This window comes from Leucoraja erinacea, chromosome 11, assembly GCF_028641065.1.
Source record: "Leucoraja erinacea ecotype New England chromosome 11, Leri_hhj_1, whole genome shotgun sequence".
Taxonomy (NCBI): domain Eukaryota; kingdom Metazoa; phylum Chordata; class Chondrichthyes; order Rajiformes; family Rajidae; genus Leucoraja; species Leucoraja erinaceus.
The window spans coordinates 7901479-7916617 of record NC_073387.1 but is presented as its reverse complement, the minus strand read 5'-3'; the positions used below and the strand labels follow the sequence as shown (position 1 = coordinate 7916617).

The 15139-nt window shown below is 44.3% G+C and overlaps 2 protein-coding genes across 2 annotated transcripts in view; one reads left to right on the top strand and one right to left on the bottom strand.

The window, feature by feature from the left end:
- Positions 1-15139, bottom strand: part of LOC129701436 (dedicator of cytokinesis protein 2-like) — a 671641-nt gene that overhangs the window by 319831 nt on the left and 336671 nt on the right. The window lies entirely within an intron of this gene.
- Positions 1-15139, top strand: part of LOC129701437 (protein INSYN2B-like) — a 91710-nt gene that overhangs the window by 35502 nt on the left and 41069 nt on the right. The window contains exon 3 of the mRNA XM_055642617.1: positions 14704-14707. Within this exon, the coding sequence (XP_055498592.1) occupies positions 14704-14707 (4 nt within the window). The remainder of the gene's footprint in view (positions 1-14703; positions 14708-15139) is intronic.

Here is a 15139-nt window from a genome sequence, read left to right as displayed (position 1 = left end):
GAACATGTTTCCTGCTTCAAGCCTGTCCAATATTTAAGAATTTTATGTGTTTCTATCAGATATCCTCTCATCCTAAATTACAGTGAATATATAGAAGCCCAGAGGAATGGTCAAAGTCACATGGAAAGCACACATCATTCGCGCAACCTGCGCCAGCTATCAGAATTGAACACAAATCAATGGAGCTCCATATAGGTCCCAACATGACTTATGTCAAGTTACATCTTCACTCCAGCTTTAAAACTGAAATTAATACAACCAAATCAAGGTTTCCTTGGGCAATTTTGTAAATTTCCATCAAAGTGTTTGAAAAATATTGCATCCACCTTTGAAATTCCACATTATCCAACAGGCTTGTTCATTCAGTGCTATCATTTCTCCAGCATCCTTGACATTCATCAAATCTCTTGACCCCTGGTGTGAAATATTTATGCCGAATTTCCCAAAGAGATCCATGAGATTTGAGTGAATTGTAAATAGACTGGAGATTGTGTACTCTTCAGCCTACAAATAATTAGTCTCAAGGCAATAGCAAGATAATTGTGTATATATGTGTGAGTGTGTGTGTATACATACATATATTTATTTAAATATTTAAACAGACACAAAAAGTTGTAGTAGCTCAACGGTTCAGACAGCATCTCTGGAGAAAACGAATAAGTGATGTTTCGTGTGGAGACCCTTCTTCAGACTGAGATCCAGGGAAACGGAAACAAGAGACATAGACAGTGATGTCGAGAGATATAGATAATAATAAATTAATGAAAGAAATGCAAAAATATAACAGTGATAATGGAAAAGGCCATTGGTAGCTGTTAGCTAGGTGAAAACGTGTTTCAGACAATGAAACTCACCAAGACGATAGTGAAACTAGTACAATGACTGGGGTAGGGGAGAGGGGATGCAAGGGTTACGAAGTTCTATATCTCGCTGTACTTTAAATCATTTTAGGAAATATGTCATTCTTTATCATCACACTAAGGTGACTATCTTGTATATTAATAATAGGTAGGCTTAAACGTCAAACTATTCTCTCCATTAAAATGCAAGCGGCAATCAAGTGAGGGGTGCTGAAGGCAAGTATCCAAATGCTGGAGAATTCCTGCTCACCTCCTAAGTCAAATGCAAGATGACTGTCAATTCTCCATTGAATGACTACAGTATATAAGAGAGAAATAGGGCAATGCATTTCCTTTTATTAACATTTACAGGAATAGCATCTTCATCGTTAAGCTAAACCTTTCAAACCCATTGGGTAGACTGTAATTAAAGCTCTGCATCAGATGTCAGGTGTCCCACGTTAAGAGGGATAGCAAGGTCTGGATAAGAGTCAAGAGTCAAGAGTCAATTTAATTGTCATTTGGACCCCTGGAGGTCCAAACGAAATGCCGTTTCTGCAGCCATACATTACACACAAATAGACCCCAGACACAACATAATTACATTTAACATAAACATCCATCACATAGCTGTGATGGAAGGCCAAATAAACTTATCTCTCCACTGCACTCTCCCCCCCCCGATGTCAGAGTCAAAGTCAAAGCCCCCGGCTGGCGATGGCGATTGTCCCGCGGCCATTAAAGCCACGCCGGGTGGTGCGAGGTCGCACACCGGGTCTTGGTGTTGGAGCCCCCGGTGTGCGCTCGCAAAGTCCGCGGCCATTCCAGCCGCGCGGGGCAGTGATGTAGGCCCCGCTCCAGGAGCTCTTCAACCCCGCAACTCGGGCGGGAGAAGTCGCCGTTGCAGGAGCCCTGAAAAGCGGTCTCCCCCCAGGGAGCCGCGGGCTCCCGGTGCCGTCGTCCACAGACCCGTCGTTGGAGCCTCCGACTCTCCGGTAGCAGCAGCAGCAGCAGCAGCAGCAGCAATGACAGCAGCAGCAGCAGCGCTCCTCCCCCGCTCCACCCGCTCCGGACTCGGCCAGCTCCGCGCCGGCAACGGTGAGTCGGCACCTGAGTCCCCGGCTTCTTCCTGTTGGAGGCCGCTCCTCGTTGCGGCCTCAACTACACCTGAGACCCGACGAGGGGTGGTAGGTCGGGTCTCCAGTGCAGGGAGAGATTCAAAAAATGTTTCCCCCCCCCCTCCCACCCCACCCCCGCCCCCCCCAGGGCACACACACCTTTTATTAACATAAAATAGCATCTTCAAAAACTACATTTCAAACACAGACAAAAAAACTGTAATAAAAACGCGGACAGGCTGCAGAGGCCGCTGCTGGCCAGAGCCGCGCCGCCTACCGGATAAGGGGTATTAATGAGTAGTGCCAGACATGAAGGCATTCAGCTATGTAGAGTAATAGAGGTGCAGTAAGTGTGGAGCAGAGAAGGTTGGAGTGAGATTTAGTAGAGCCGTTCAAAAAATATGGAAGGCAGTAGAGAGAAATTATCTCCATTGGCAGATGGGCACATACTGTATATAAAGGACGGGGTTTTAAGATATCTGAGTAAAAGGTTGATTTACAATGGAAGTTATGAAGCTACAAAATGTGATGGAAGCAAATTCAGTTATATCTTTCAGAAATGTATTTCTTTCTCTACTGGGAATTGGTACACACTTGATGTAAAGGCATTGTATTCAGTGGGAACATATGAGAGAGTTGGAGTAAATGGATATATGAGGATGTGTGTACAATTTTCAATTCCCCATCTCCATTTCTGAACTAATTAAGCAAATTTATGACATGTAATAATTAGGCAAGGGGTGATAATTGGCCAGTAACATGCACACCACAGCAAAGGCCATATCCTCAAGAGAAAGCTACATTGATTTAATGGCATTACCATCACCAAGACCCTACCATCATCATCAACAGGGCAGTGTGGGAATGGGAAAGTGGTTAGCAACCGGGAGATCAGGTAGATCTGACCTTTCTGTCCTAGGCCTCCTCCATTGTCAGAGTGAGGCCAAATGCAAATTGGAGGACCAGCATCTCATATTTTGCTTGGGCAGCTTACAACCCAGGGGTATGAATATTGATTTCTCAAACTTCAGGTAACCCTTGCTTGCATTCCCTCTCTCTCCATCCCTCCCACACCCAAGTAACACCAACCTTTCATTCTCACCTAACAAACAGCTAACTATGGCCTGTTTTCCTTTTCGTTTTTACTTTTTTGCATATCTTTCATTCATTTGTTCTAGATCTCTCTACACCATCGTCTATATCTCTCGTTTCCCTTTCCCTTGAATTTCAGTCTGAAGAAGGGTCTAGACCCGAAATGTGACCAATCCCCTCTCTCTAGAGATGCTACCTGTCCTGCTGAGTTACTCCAGCTTTTTATGCTGTCTTCCCTCCGACACCAACCTTCTCTGCTCCACATTCATGGCATTAGTCTAACCAGGCATCTCTAGTTACTCCACTTTCCTGAATACTCTTGTGCCTGGCATTATTCAGTAATTCTCCTGGTCCTGTCCTTGCTATCCAGAAACGTAACTGGACCAACCATATTCATATTATGATTACAAAAGTAGTCAGAGAATGGGTGTGCTGCAAAGAATGACTCACTTCCTGACACCCCAAAGCCTTTCTACCTTCTACAAGAAACAAGTTGGGAGCACGATGGAGTACTCTCCACTTGCCTGGATGAGTACAGCTTCAAAAACATTCAAAAATCTCAACACCACTCAGGACAAAGGAGCCCCTTGATTTCACACCCCATTCACAAACCAGGTCCATGCCCTCCACTGATGGGCCATGTTTAGTTTAGTTTAGTTTAGTCTAGTTTAGAGATAGAGCGTGGAAACAGGCCCTTCGGCCCTCTGAGTCTGCACCGACCAGCGATCCCCACACATTTACACTATCCTACACATACTAGGGACAATTTACCAAGCCAATTAACCCAGAAATCTGTACGTCTTTAGAATGTGGGAGGAAACTGAAGATCGTGGAGAAAACCCATGCAGGTCACGGGAAGAATGTACTAACAAACAGACAGCAGCCGGAGTCAGGATCGAACCGGGGTCTCTGGCAGCAACTCTATCGCTGCGCCACTGTGATGCCCGATGATGATTACTGAGTGGATTTAATCCTGGAACTCCTGATTCATACCGCATTTATCGTAGTGCCTTCAACAGAGGAGATGCATCAGTTCCAGAATATATTCACCAACTCCATCTTGAGGACAATTATAGATGGGCAGTAAATGCTGACATTGATAGCAATACCCACATTCATCAAACTGAATTAAAAAATAAACCTTTAGAGATACTAGATTTCTATTGCATTATGCAACTGGAACCTGAAAGGGTTCAAGCACCAAGGTGGCTACTGTACATAGCTCTTAATCCTGAATGCAAAGCAACTGGCCCTCTTCCAATGATACAGGACTGTAAACACTAACAACTGACTTGTCTGCGACCTAATTAGTTGCTGTCATGAACAGATTGCTCACAGTATAGGCTTGTGTTTTTAAAAGAAAACAGGAAACCAGATGGTTTGATTGAGGATTAATGCGTGGCACTGGGTAAACAACATGTGTACCACTGAAATTGTTTCCAAAGTGATCTGGGGTGCAGTTCATGCCAGCAAAAGTACTTGTTGCAGCTTGCTGGCATTTCGCCAGTGGCTTTACTCGCAGAATCAGCTCTGACAGTAGCAACGCTGGGTCTGAGAACTAAATTGCTTCTATGTATCGCTCTTAATTTCCACAGGACATCCAATATTGCTTTACAAGCCATGAACTGTGGCCTCTACAAAAGAGAGTACCAGAAATGTCAAGCAGTTCAATGAAAAGATACTTGATATTTGGTGATGTTGACAATAATTCCACAGATGTTCTGTGAAAAGAACCATGTAGCCTTTCCTGACATCTTGAGTGGCCTTACGAGGCCTTTGTTAACGCTTCAGCTGGGAGCCATATCCAGATTCTGTACTGCGCCAGCGTGCCAAAAGAGCTCTCAGTTCTCTTGAGTAGGACAAGCTTCTGACTTGGGAGAGTGCCTGGCAAGCTTCAGTTAACATCAAGAACTCTCACTGAGTTCTGGTGCACTGCAGATGGCATGATGATGTGCCTCATTTAAATGCTCAAGAGCTTAATAGAATAGTACATGGAGATCTGTGAGAGTGCTCCTTCCTATTGCTGCCCAATGTAGTCAGCCCAGCATTGGTAGAGATCAGGACCCGTTGATAAGCTGGGAAAACCTATGGGTAGGGGGGTTTAGTTTTGTTTAATTTTGAAATACAGCACGGAAACAGGCCCTTCGGCCCACCGTGGCCATGCCGACCATTGAACCCCCGCACCTAACACTATCCTACACACACTAGGGACAATTTAGAATTATACCAAACCAATTGACCTACAAACCTGTACATCTTTGGAGTGTGGGAGGAAACCATAGATCCTGGATAAAACCCACGCGGGTCATGGGGAGAACGTGCAAACTCTAGCATTTGTGAGGGAACTGGAAGGAAGGATGGAAAGAAGGAAGGAAAACTGTGGAATGGGCCCAACATGTCTGTCAATATGCCCAGTCATAGAAACTAAGACCTTCAGCAAAGCCAAGAACAATGAGACCACAGGAGAGGAGGACATATCCAATAACTGGGTTTGTGACTTCTGAAATCTTTAGTATGGATACATAGAGTTCTCACAGGAATGTAAAAGAGCATGAGGCGAATAAAGCAAAATGCTTTGGGCCATTAGAAGATTGAACGTTTCACTGCAGTAAAGTTGGTTAGACAGACCATTTAACCATTTAAAAGCTTTTAGGATTTATGTAAAAATGATCTTCAGGGAATTGCATTGCCACTTTCTCAGCACAACTCCAATGATGTTTATATACTTCTACCGATGCACAAGAGAAAGCATACGGTCAGGTTGCATCACGGCTTGGTTTGGGAACAGCCTTGCACAAGACCGCAAGAAATTGCAGAGAGTAGTAGATGGAGCCCCATCCATCTCACAGGCCAGACCTCCCGCCATTGATTCCATCTACACTTCACGCTGCCTCAGAAAAGCAGCCAACATAATCAAAGACTTGACCCACTCCGGTCATTCCTTTTTCTCCCTGCTCCCGTCCATCGGAATCTACAGAAGCTTGAAACGTGCACCACCAGACTCAGGAACAGCTTCTTCCACTCAATTATCAGGCTTCTAAATAATCCTTCCATTAGCTAGGCCACTGTCCAATTGACTTCCACCCCATTGTGCATTTGGACTGTCTATGGAGCTGAAATACAACAAGACTGAGATATATTCTGCACTCTGTATCTCCCTATTTGCTGTGTCTTTTGCATTTGAGTTTGTCTTGATTGGATGTATGTAATATAATTTATGTTTTTTGGTAGAACTGATCTTTATTTTAGACTTCATATTTTAGTGATAGAGTGCAGAAACAGGCCCTTTGGCCCATCGAGTCTGTGCCGACCTTGATCACTGCATACACTAACACCATCCTACACACTGGGGACAAGTTACAATTTTTTACCGAAGCCAATTAACCTACAAACGTGTAGATGTTTGAAGTGTGGGAGGAAAAGAGAGCACCTGGAGAAAACCCCATGCAGGAAGTATGGAAAATCCTTACAGATAGTGCTCATAGTCTGGGTCGAACCTGTATGTTTGGTGCAACAACTCTACCGTTGCACCACTGTGCCACCTCAGATCTGTTTGGATAGCATGCAAAACAAAGCTTTTCAGTGTGACAATAATAAATTTAAACCTAAACCTCCGTTAGATCATTCCCTCCTAAATCCTTCCCTCTCCATCTCTCCTGATTTGTAAATCACTTCAAAAACTACCTCTTTGAGAAAACTTTAGTTTGCCCAAATACTCCACGTGAGCTAATGTCAAATTTTATTTAATTACATTTTGAATGAAGCTGCCTGTGTGGTTTACATTGTTAAAGACATGATAAAAATGTTAATCATTGCCAGCCTGATCTGTTTTGTCATCTTAAATTTGAGCCTCAAACAGACACCCACTTCAAAGTTGCCATCTTCAAACAACTTCAGTGCAGAAAGCAAAGACAGAATGGAGATGGAATTCATTGAAACGGGGGTATACAGGGAAACATCACAAGACCATGTTCAGTGCAGAACAATTCTTGCACGCCATAAAATAAGGATTGTTGTAGGAAGGAACTGCAGATGCTGATATAAACTGAAGATAGACACAAAAAGCTGGAGTAACTCAGCGATTCAGACAGCAACTCTGGAGAAATGGAATAAATGATGTTTTGGATTGAGATCCTTCTTCAGATCCTTCTTACGTTTATAGAGTCTGAAGAAGGGTCTTGACCTGAAACGGCACCCATTACTTTTCTCCAGTTTTCTGTCTCTATCGAAGGATTGGTCTATTTGGGTTTGCAACCTTTATTATTATTTGCATTTGAGGTTTTATTAAGATAAAAGGGAAATCTAAGGGTTATAAAGTTAAGCAAAATAATTCCCATCACAGTGAATTGTTCTATTATCTCCTGCCTCCCCTCTGTGTTCATTCACAACAGCCCCGAGAAAAAAGAAACACTTGTAGGGTACCCTAATGTCCCTGTCCCACTTAAGAAACCTGAACGGAAACCTTTGGAGACTTTGCGCCCCACCCAAGGTTTCTGTGCAGTTCCTGGAGGTTCCCAGAGGTTTTTGTCAGTCTCCCTACCTGCTTCCACTACCTGCAACCTCCAGCAACCACCTGCAACCTCCGGGAACTGCACGGAAACCTTGGGTGGGACGCAAAGTCTCCAGAGGTTTCCGTTCAGGTTTCCGAAGTGGGACAGGGGCATAAGGCTAAAATGTGGAAATGTTTTGTGACCAACATTTTGGTTGGATATCACGGGGTCAGAACACGAGATGGTCACATTTCCAGTACTGCTTTGAAAAGGATTCAGCAGCGCTAGCTCATTGAAGAACCACTATGTGTCAGACCCAGGCTTATTCCGATAATCACACACCTCCACTTTATGACCAGTATCAATGCTCGTCAGACTGAAGCCTGACTTACTTCCCCCTCCCAGCATCACTCCCAGACACACCTACACATTTGCCCAAAGATACTAATGCTGGTAGAAGCTTGACAAACGCTGCCTTCTATCGGTTGGATAACTTGTGGAGGCGTTCTTACGTTTATACATCAATGCGGAGGACTTGATGCATTCTATTAAGGTGATGTTTAAGATGTGTGAGTTATTTTAACGTGGATTCTGGAAGAGTGGCCCTGTTATATGAATAAATATATATTTTAACAATGAAAGTAATGTTGCTGCAAATATATTTTAATGGAGCCCAGTCATTGGATTTGCTTTAATGCAGCACATGCTGTGCAGACAAGCAGAAAGTATGTAGGGATAATGCAATATTATTTACCTCCATGGACAGTCAATCGTGCAAACGGCAATGAACTAAGATTAGGATTAATTTCACGAATGATGTCCCAGAGCATCTGAGCTGGCCCCTGAGCCCTTAAAGCTATTCATCTGGTAGTTTCATGGAAGTGCCAAAATCTTCAATATAGCTGATAGAAAAAGAGAAGCAACATCTGTTGAGAAAATTGCCACGTTAACATTCCAGGTCAAAGACGTACCATCAACATCAAGAAGTTAATGTTTCAAGTCTTTGACCCCGGTTTTCTCTATTTGAATGCTCACTGATCTACTGAGTGTTTCCAACATTTTCTATTTTTTTCTCAGATTTCTGGCATTTACATTTATTTTTCTTCCAACACTTCTGTCCTTGCTCTTCTGAAAAGCATACACAGGTATTGTAAAGGAGGGTTAATGGAATCAAGCCCGTTACAGGAGGAGAACATTTGACCCATCTTTCCACTCCTGGATCTGTGAAGGAGAAGATTACTATTCTCCAATTTTTCCCTATGCAATACATTTCCACTTGGAAAAAATCTGTTGCCCAACTATCTGTTAACTTGTTTTCTGTGCAATGTATCATAAAATCACTTAAAATTAATGTATCATAAAATCAGAAGAAAGAAATTGCAATTCTCATGATGAAACAAGCCACACTAGAAATTTGTAGAGACATTTCTGATCACGAATAACCCTGACAGTAATAACGTGATTTCTGTATAGAAAGAAGGGATGACGTTTCGGGTCAAGACCCTTCTTCAGTCTCGACCTGAAACGTCCTCAGTCTGAAGAAGGGCCTCGATCCAAACTTCCACCAATTCCTTCTATCCGGACATGCTGCCTGTTCTGCAGTGTTACTTCAGCATTTTGTTTCTATCTTCAGTGTAAACCGGCATCTGCAGTCCCCTCATACACAACCTGATTTCTGTATCACTTCTAAACGAGATAGAAACACCAGAACAACCCTGGTTCTAGGCTGATAAGTGATCAGTAGCAGAAATCGACGTACTAGACATTTATTTAAAGACATACCTTCTATCCATGCCTTCCCTCCAAACCATCCCTGATCTATTTCCTCCAACTGTGATGAAATCCAGGCGGCCATGAACTCCTGATGCTCTCCCGATTTCTGATTTGTCCACCCTCATCCCAAGGCCTCAAACATCAGACCTCAAACTCTGGGTATCCCCACACCCCAGACCAGAAACCCTAATCTTTGGACTAAACATCTCCTCCAACCATGGTCTCCAGACCCCATTTTATCAGCCCCAATCTCTAGATATATGCCTCGACTCGTGAAACCTGCAAAGTCAGTATCTACAGAACCCATCATCCCCCCCATCCCACAAAAATAACCCAATTTCTGAACATTTTCACATCATGCCCCCAGTACTCTGCACCTCACCAATGTGATTTGGATTGCCACACTACCTCCTTCCAACATGTTACCAAGGCTGTGAATTCTAAAACCTCTCTAACACCATTAGACCCCAACCAGAATCCTCCAATAACCCCTTACTAACAAACTCCTCCATTCCTACCCACCAACAAGTCTTCCAGATCTAATTCTGTTCCAGGTACTTCTATTTACTTCTCCCAACTGCAGGCCATGTGAGATAGCAGGTAAGCCGCCAACCTTAGTCATCTGATAGCTTGTGGATCCAAGGAACTACAGATATTGGCAAACAAAAATAGACACAAAGTGCCGGAGTAACTCAGCGGGTCAAGCACCATCTCTGCAGAAAGTGGATAGTTGAATTTCGGGTCAAGATTCTTCTTCCGAATACATTCCCGATATGTTACCTATTCATGATAGATACAAAATGCTGGAGGAACTCAGTGGGGCAGGCAGCAGAGAAGGAATGGGTGACTTCTTCAGAAGAAGGGTCTCAATCTGAAATGTCACCCATTCCTTCTCTGCAGAGATGCTGCCTGTCCTGCTGGGTTACCCCAGCATTTTGTTTCTATCTTTGCTTTAGACCAGCATCTGCAGTTCCTTCCTACACACTTGTTACCTATTCATGTTCTCCAAAGATGCTGCCTAACCTGCTAAGTTACTTAGCAGAAAGGTAGACACAAAATGCTGGAATAACTCAGCGGGACAGGCAGCATCTCTGGAGAGGAATGGGTGATGTTTCTGGTCGAGACTCTTCATTAGACTAATGTCAGGGGAGTGGGCGGAACAGAGATAGAATGTAGTCTGAGACAGTAAGACGGTGGGACAACTGGGAAGGGGGAGGTGATGGAGAGTGAGGAAAAGCAAAGGCTATTTAAAGTTAGAGAAGTCAATGTACATAGTGCTGGGGTGTACGCTGCCCCAGCAAAATATGAGATGCTGTTCCTCCAATTTGCGCTTGGCCTCACTCAGACAATGGAGGAGGCCCAGGACAGAAAGGTCAGATTGGGAATGGGAGGGGGAGTTAAAGTGCTGAGCAACCGGGAGATCAGGTAGGTTAAGGCGGACTGAGCGGAGGTGTTCAGCGAAACGATTGGCGAGCCTGCGCTTGGTCTCGCCGAATGTACAGGAGTTGACACCTGGAACAGCGGATACAGTAGATGAGGTTGGAGCAGGTGCAAGCGAATGTTTGTCTCACCTGGAAAGATTGCCAGGGTCCTTGGATGGAGTCAAATGAGTAGATAAAGGGACATGTGTTGCATCTCCTGCAGTTGCAGGGGAAAGTACCCGGGGAGGGGGTGGTTTGGGTGGGAAGGGACGAATTGACCAGGGAGTTACGGAGGGAACGGTTTTTGTTGAAAGCAGAAATGGGTGGAGATGGGAAGATGTGGCCAGTAGTGGGATCCCGTTGGAGGTGGCGGAAATGTTGGAGGATTATATGTTGTATGCGATGACTGATGAGGTGGAAGGTGAGGACAAGGGGGTCTCTGTACTTGTTATAATTGGGGGAGGGGGAGCAAGGGCGGAGCTGCGGGATATTGAGGCTAGTGAGAGCCCCATCAATAATGGAAGAGAGGAATTCCCATTACCTAAAGAATGAGGACATCTCCGATGACCTGGTATTGAAAGCCTCATCCTGGGCGCAGATGCGGCTTGGACGGAGGAATTGGAAGTAGGGGATAGAGTTACTTTCGCACGATGTGTTTTTTTTTTCCATCTGATAATTTAAGGGGCTGTCCCACTTGGGTGATCTAATTGGCGAGTTTAGAAAAGTTTAACAAAATGTCATGTTGAAGATCTCCTTCGACTATGTAGAAGACCTTCTTCGATCTCCTTCGATTATGTTGAAGACTAGCTTCGACAAGCTACGACTAGCTGACTAACTTCGGGAAAATTGGTAACCGAACAGTGGGGTGAAGACGACCTCCTTTGATCTCCTTCGACCTCCCTTCGACCTCCCTTCAACTATGATGAAGAATATCTACGACTACCTTTGACTACCTATGACTAACATGAAGACCTACTATGACCTACTACGGCTTTCTATGACTAAATCTACGAGTATAAAAAGTATCGCTTTTTTCCATGGTGACCTTTTTTTACTCGTGGGCATTTTTTAACATGTTGAAAAAAACGCTGCGACCCAGCTGAAGTCTCGAGTACGCGGAGACTACTCTCGAGCATGAAGGAGAGTTACAAAGACCTCCTACAACCTCGTGTCGACCATGCTATGAGTCTGAGTCGAGGGCAAACTTCCAGAAGTAGCGGATTAGGTCGCCCAAGGGCCTTCATTTGCGCCTCATTTATGCGTCATATGTAAAATAGGTTGGCGCGTCGTGATGCGCGACGTCGTGCGCAAATCACGGCCGTCTGGTGCACGTGACGTCATTAGAGTACCCTGCGGCGCGCGGCAGGACGTTGACGTAAGGATGTAAGGACGGTGACTAACCATGCATCACCACGCGATACACGTGAGACGTCGGGACGCCAGCGTATGACGCCAATGCCTCAGCGTGCGTACCCAATGCGTCAGCGTACGTGATTTTGTTCCTGTACTAAATCCTGGAGTGCTGCGTGATACCGCGCATACAATTCCACGACTCACCATGCGCAACGCATGTGCACCCCACGCGTCATGACGCGCCGACCTAATCTATAACGCGTAAAAGAGGACTAATGACGGCCAAGTGGGACAGGCCCTTTAAGATATTGTCATAGTTTCATCCTGCAGCCCGATGTTGCCGTTGCTTGTAACAGCCCTTTTCATCATAACGATGAACTCCCAGACCCTTTCTTAAAGTATTGATCCTTGTGAAAGATAATACTGAATCTGTCTGCATCAGCTTTCCATCTGTGCGTTCCAGACCATAATGCCTCATTAAATATAAAATATTTCTCCTCATCCCTGCTCTGTCAGCTACCAGAATGTTCTGAATTTTGGCTACCGTCCCAACTGCTGGTGAAAACATCTTTTCCATCCCCATCAAAATGTTCTTGTAATTTCAAACACCATTAATCTTCAACGTCCCACTTCTAACTGAGATGATCTATTTCCGTTTTCATTTTCGTGACTCCAAAGCAAAATGTTGGGGATAAAGGAAATCCAAGCTAAAAATAAAATTCTTGGAAATATTCAGTCAGCTGAACGAAGGCGGCCTGGCTGAGGAGAAAAACAGAGTCTAGCTTTGGAGTCAATGATATTTGGACAGAAGTGGGTCAAGATAAGGTGAAAGCAGTGCGGTGCGTGGAAATCAGGCAGCGAGTCTGTAACGGTAAAAGCACGTTGGTTTATATAAGAAATAGTCAACAGAGGAGAGAGAAGGGGGTAGTTAAGAGAACAGAAGATCATTTGGTGGATAAGTAAATAGTTATCGATAATTAACAAAGATATGTGCTGGGAATTATAAATGCTGATCTGAAATTGTTGATCTATATGTACAGTATTCACTACAGTGGAGAAGGGAGGTATTTAGCACATCATGTCAATGCTGGCTCCCAGATGATCTATCTCAACAGCCCCATTTCCTTTCTTGTCCAGCAACTTATTCTGATTCTCACAAGGGTATCATCTCCCTGTGTTTGCTTCTTACTCGTATTAAGATGTAACTTGTCATAGCCTGCTAATTTACCAGCATATCTTTGGGAAATGGGGAGGAAACTGGAGCGGCAGGCAGATGCAGCCACAGGGTGAATGTGCAAACTCCACACGGAACGGACCAGAGGTTAGATGTGTAGGAAGGAACTGCAGATGCTGGTTTAAATCAACGATAGACACGAAATGCTGGAGTAATTCAGCGGGTCAGACAGCATCTCGAGAGAGAAGGAATAGGTGTAAAGCTGTTCCTTTTATCCAGAGATGCTGTCTGACCCGCTGGGTTACTCCAGAATTTTGTGTCTATATTCGGACCAGAGATCAGGACCAGGGTCATTGGAGCTGTGAGGTGCCTAACTGCTCTGCCAGCATGACTAATCGCAACAGTGAGTCCAGACAGGTCTAATGTGGTGTCAGAAAGTACATATGAGATTCCTTGATGCTGTAGCGGATACGGGTTGCAAACCTGTACACTAAGAACGGGGCAAAGAAGTCAATGAAGAGGAGACTCAGAAATGAACTGTGTGAGAGGGAGAAGGGGAGAGAAATTAGAAGCAGAGACTATACCACTCTCTGGTTCAAGATCAAAGCAGGAAGCTTTGGTCAAAGAGTTAGGGAATAGTAGAATCATACAACATGGAAACTTACCATTTGATTTAACATGTCCACACCAACCAGTGGGCACATATCTATATTAATCCCATCTTTGCCCATAGCCTCCTATTTCTGTGTGATTCAAATGCTCATCTAGACCCCTCTTAAATGCTGTCAGTGACTCTACTTCCACTGTTATCTCAGACAGTGTATTCTAGATGAAGAAACCTTGAAAATATGTGAGAGAGGTTGCCTTAGTGGACACAACATAAGAACTATTCTATTCACCCCCCAAAGACGTGAGTGTACCTTGGATACGAGCTCCCACAAGAATGCCTCTATGTACAGTGGAGTTAAAGAAGAACATTTTTAAATCGAGAACCAGTTCAGCCAGGTAAAGGAGGAGGCATCTGTTAAACAAAAATACAAAGGGCCCTTGTGTCATCCTGGTGTGGGCTCGAAATAACATGAGATTGGACATCCAAGTCAAAAATAAAATGTTCGGAATCATGCTCAGTCTATCTATTCCCCTCAAGATCATGAGGGGAATAGATAGGGAATAGATATGGTGAATGCATAGGTACACATCTTTTGGAGAAACTCAGAAGCAGCAGGAACGAGGAAAACAACGTTTCGGGCCAAAACCCTTCTTCAGAGATTTTGGGAAACGTTTATTTCCTTCACTCCATAGAGCTGCTGCACCCGCTGAGTTTCTCCAGGGGTAACTTTTTCTCAGGTGAATGCAAAGAGAATCAGGAACCAGAGAACACTGGTTTAATGTGAGAGGGGAAAGGTTTAATAGGACGTCAAGGGGAAACTTTTTCAGGTAGAGTGTGGTGAGTATATGTAACAAGGTGTCTGAGGAGGAGGTTGAGGCAGGTAGTATAATAATATTTAAAATATATTTGGACGTATAGGAAACATTTTGAGGGATATGGGCCAAATGCAAGCAGGTGGGTGGGACTAGTCAAGATGTAGAATCTTGTTCAGCATCGACAAGTATGAATGTGCTGTATAAGTATGACTGTAACTATAAATTATCTTTCTAACACAGTCTGAAAAGGGGCCCGACCCAAAACGTCACCTGTCCATGTCTTCCAGAGTTGCTTAAGAAGGAACTGCAGGAACTGCTGGAAAATCGAAGGTACACAAAAATGCTGGAGAAACTCAGCGGGTGCTTCCTTCCCTCCATAGATGCTGCTGCACCCACTGAGTTTCTCCAGCATTTTTGTGTACCTTCCAGAGTTGCTGCTTGACCGACTAATTTA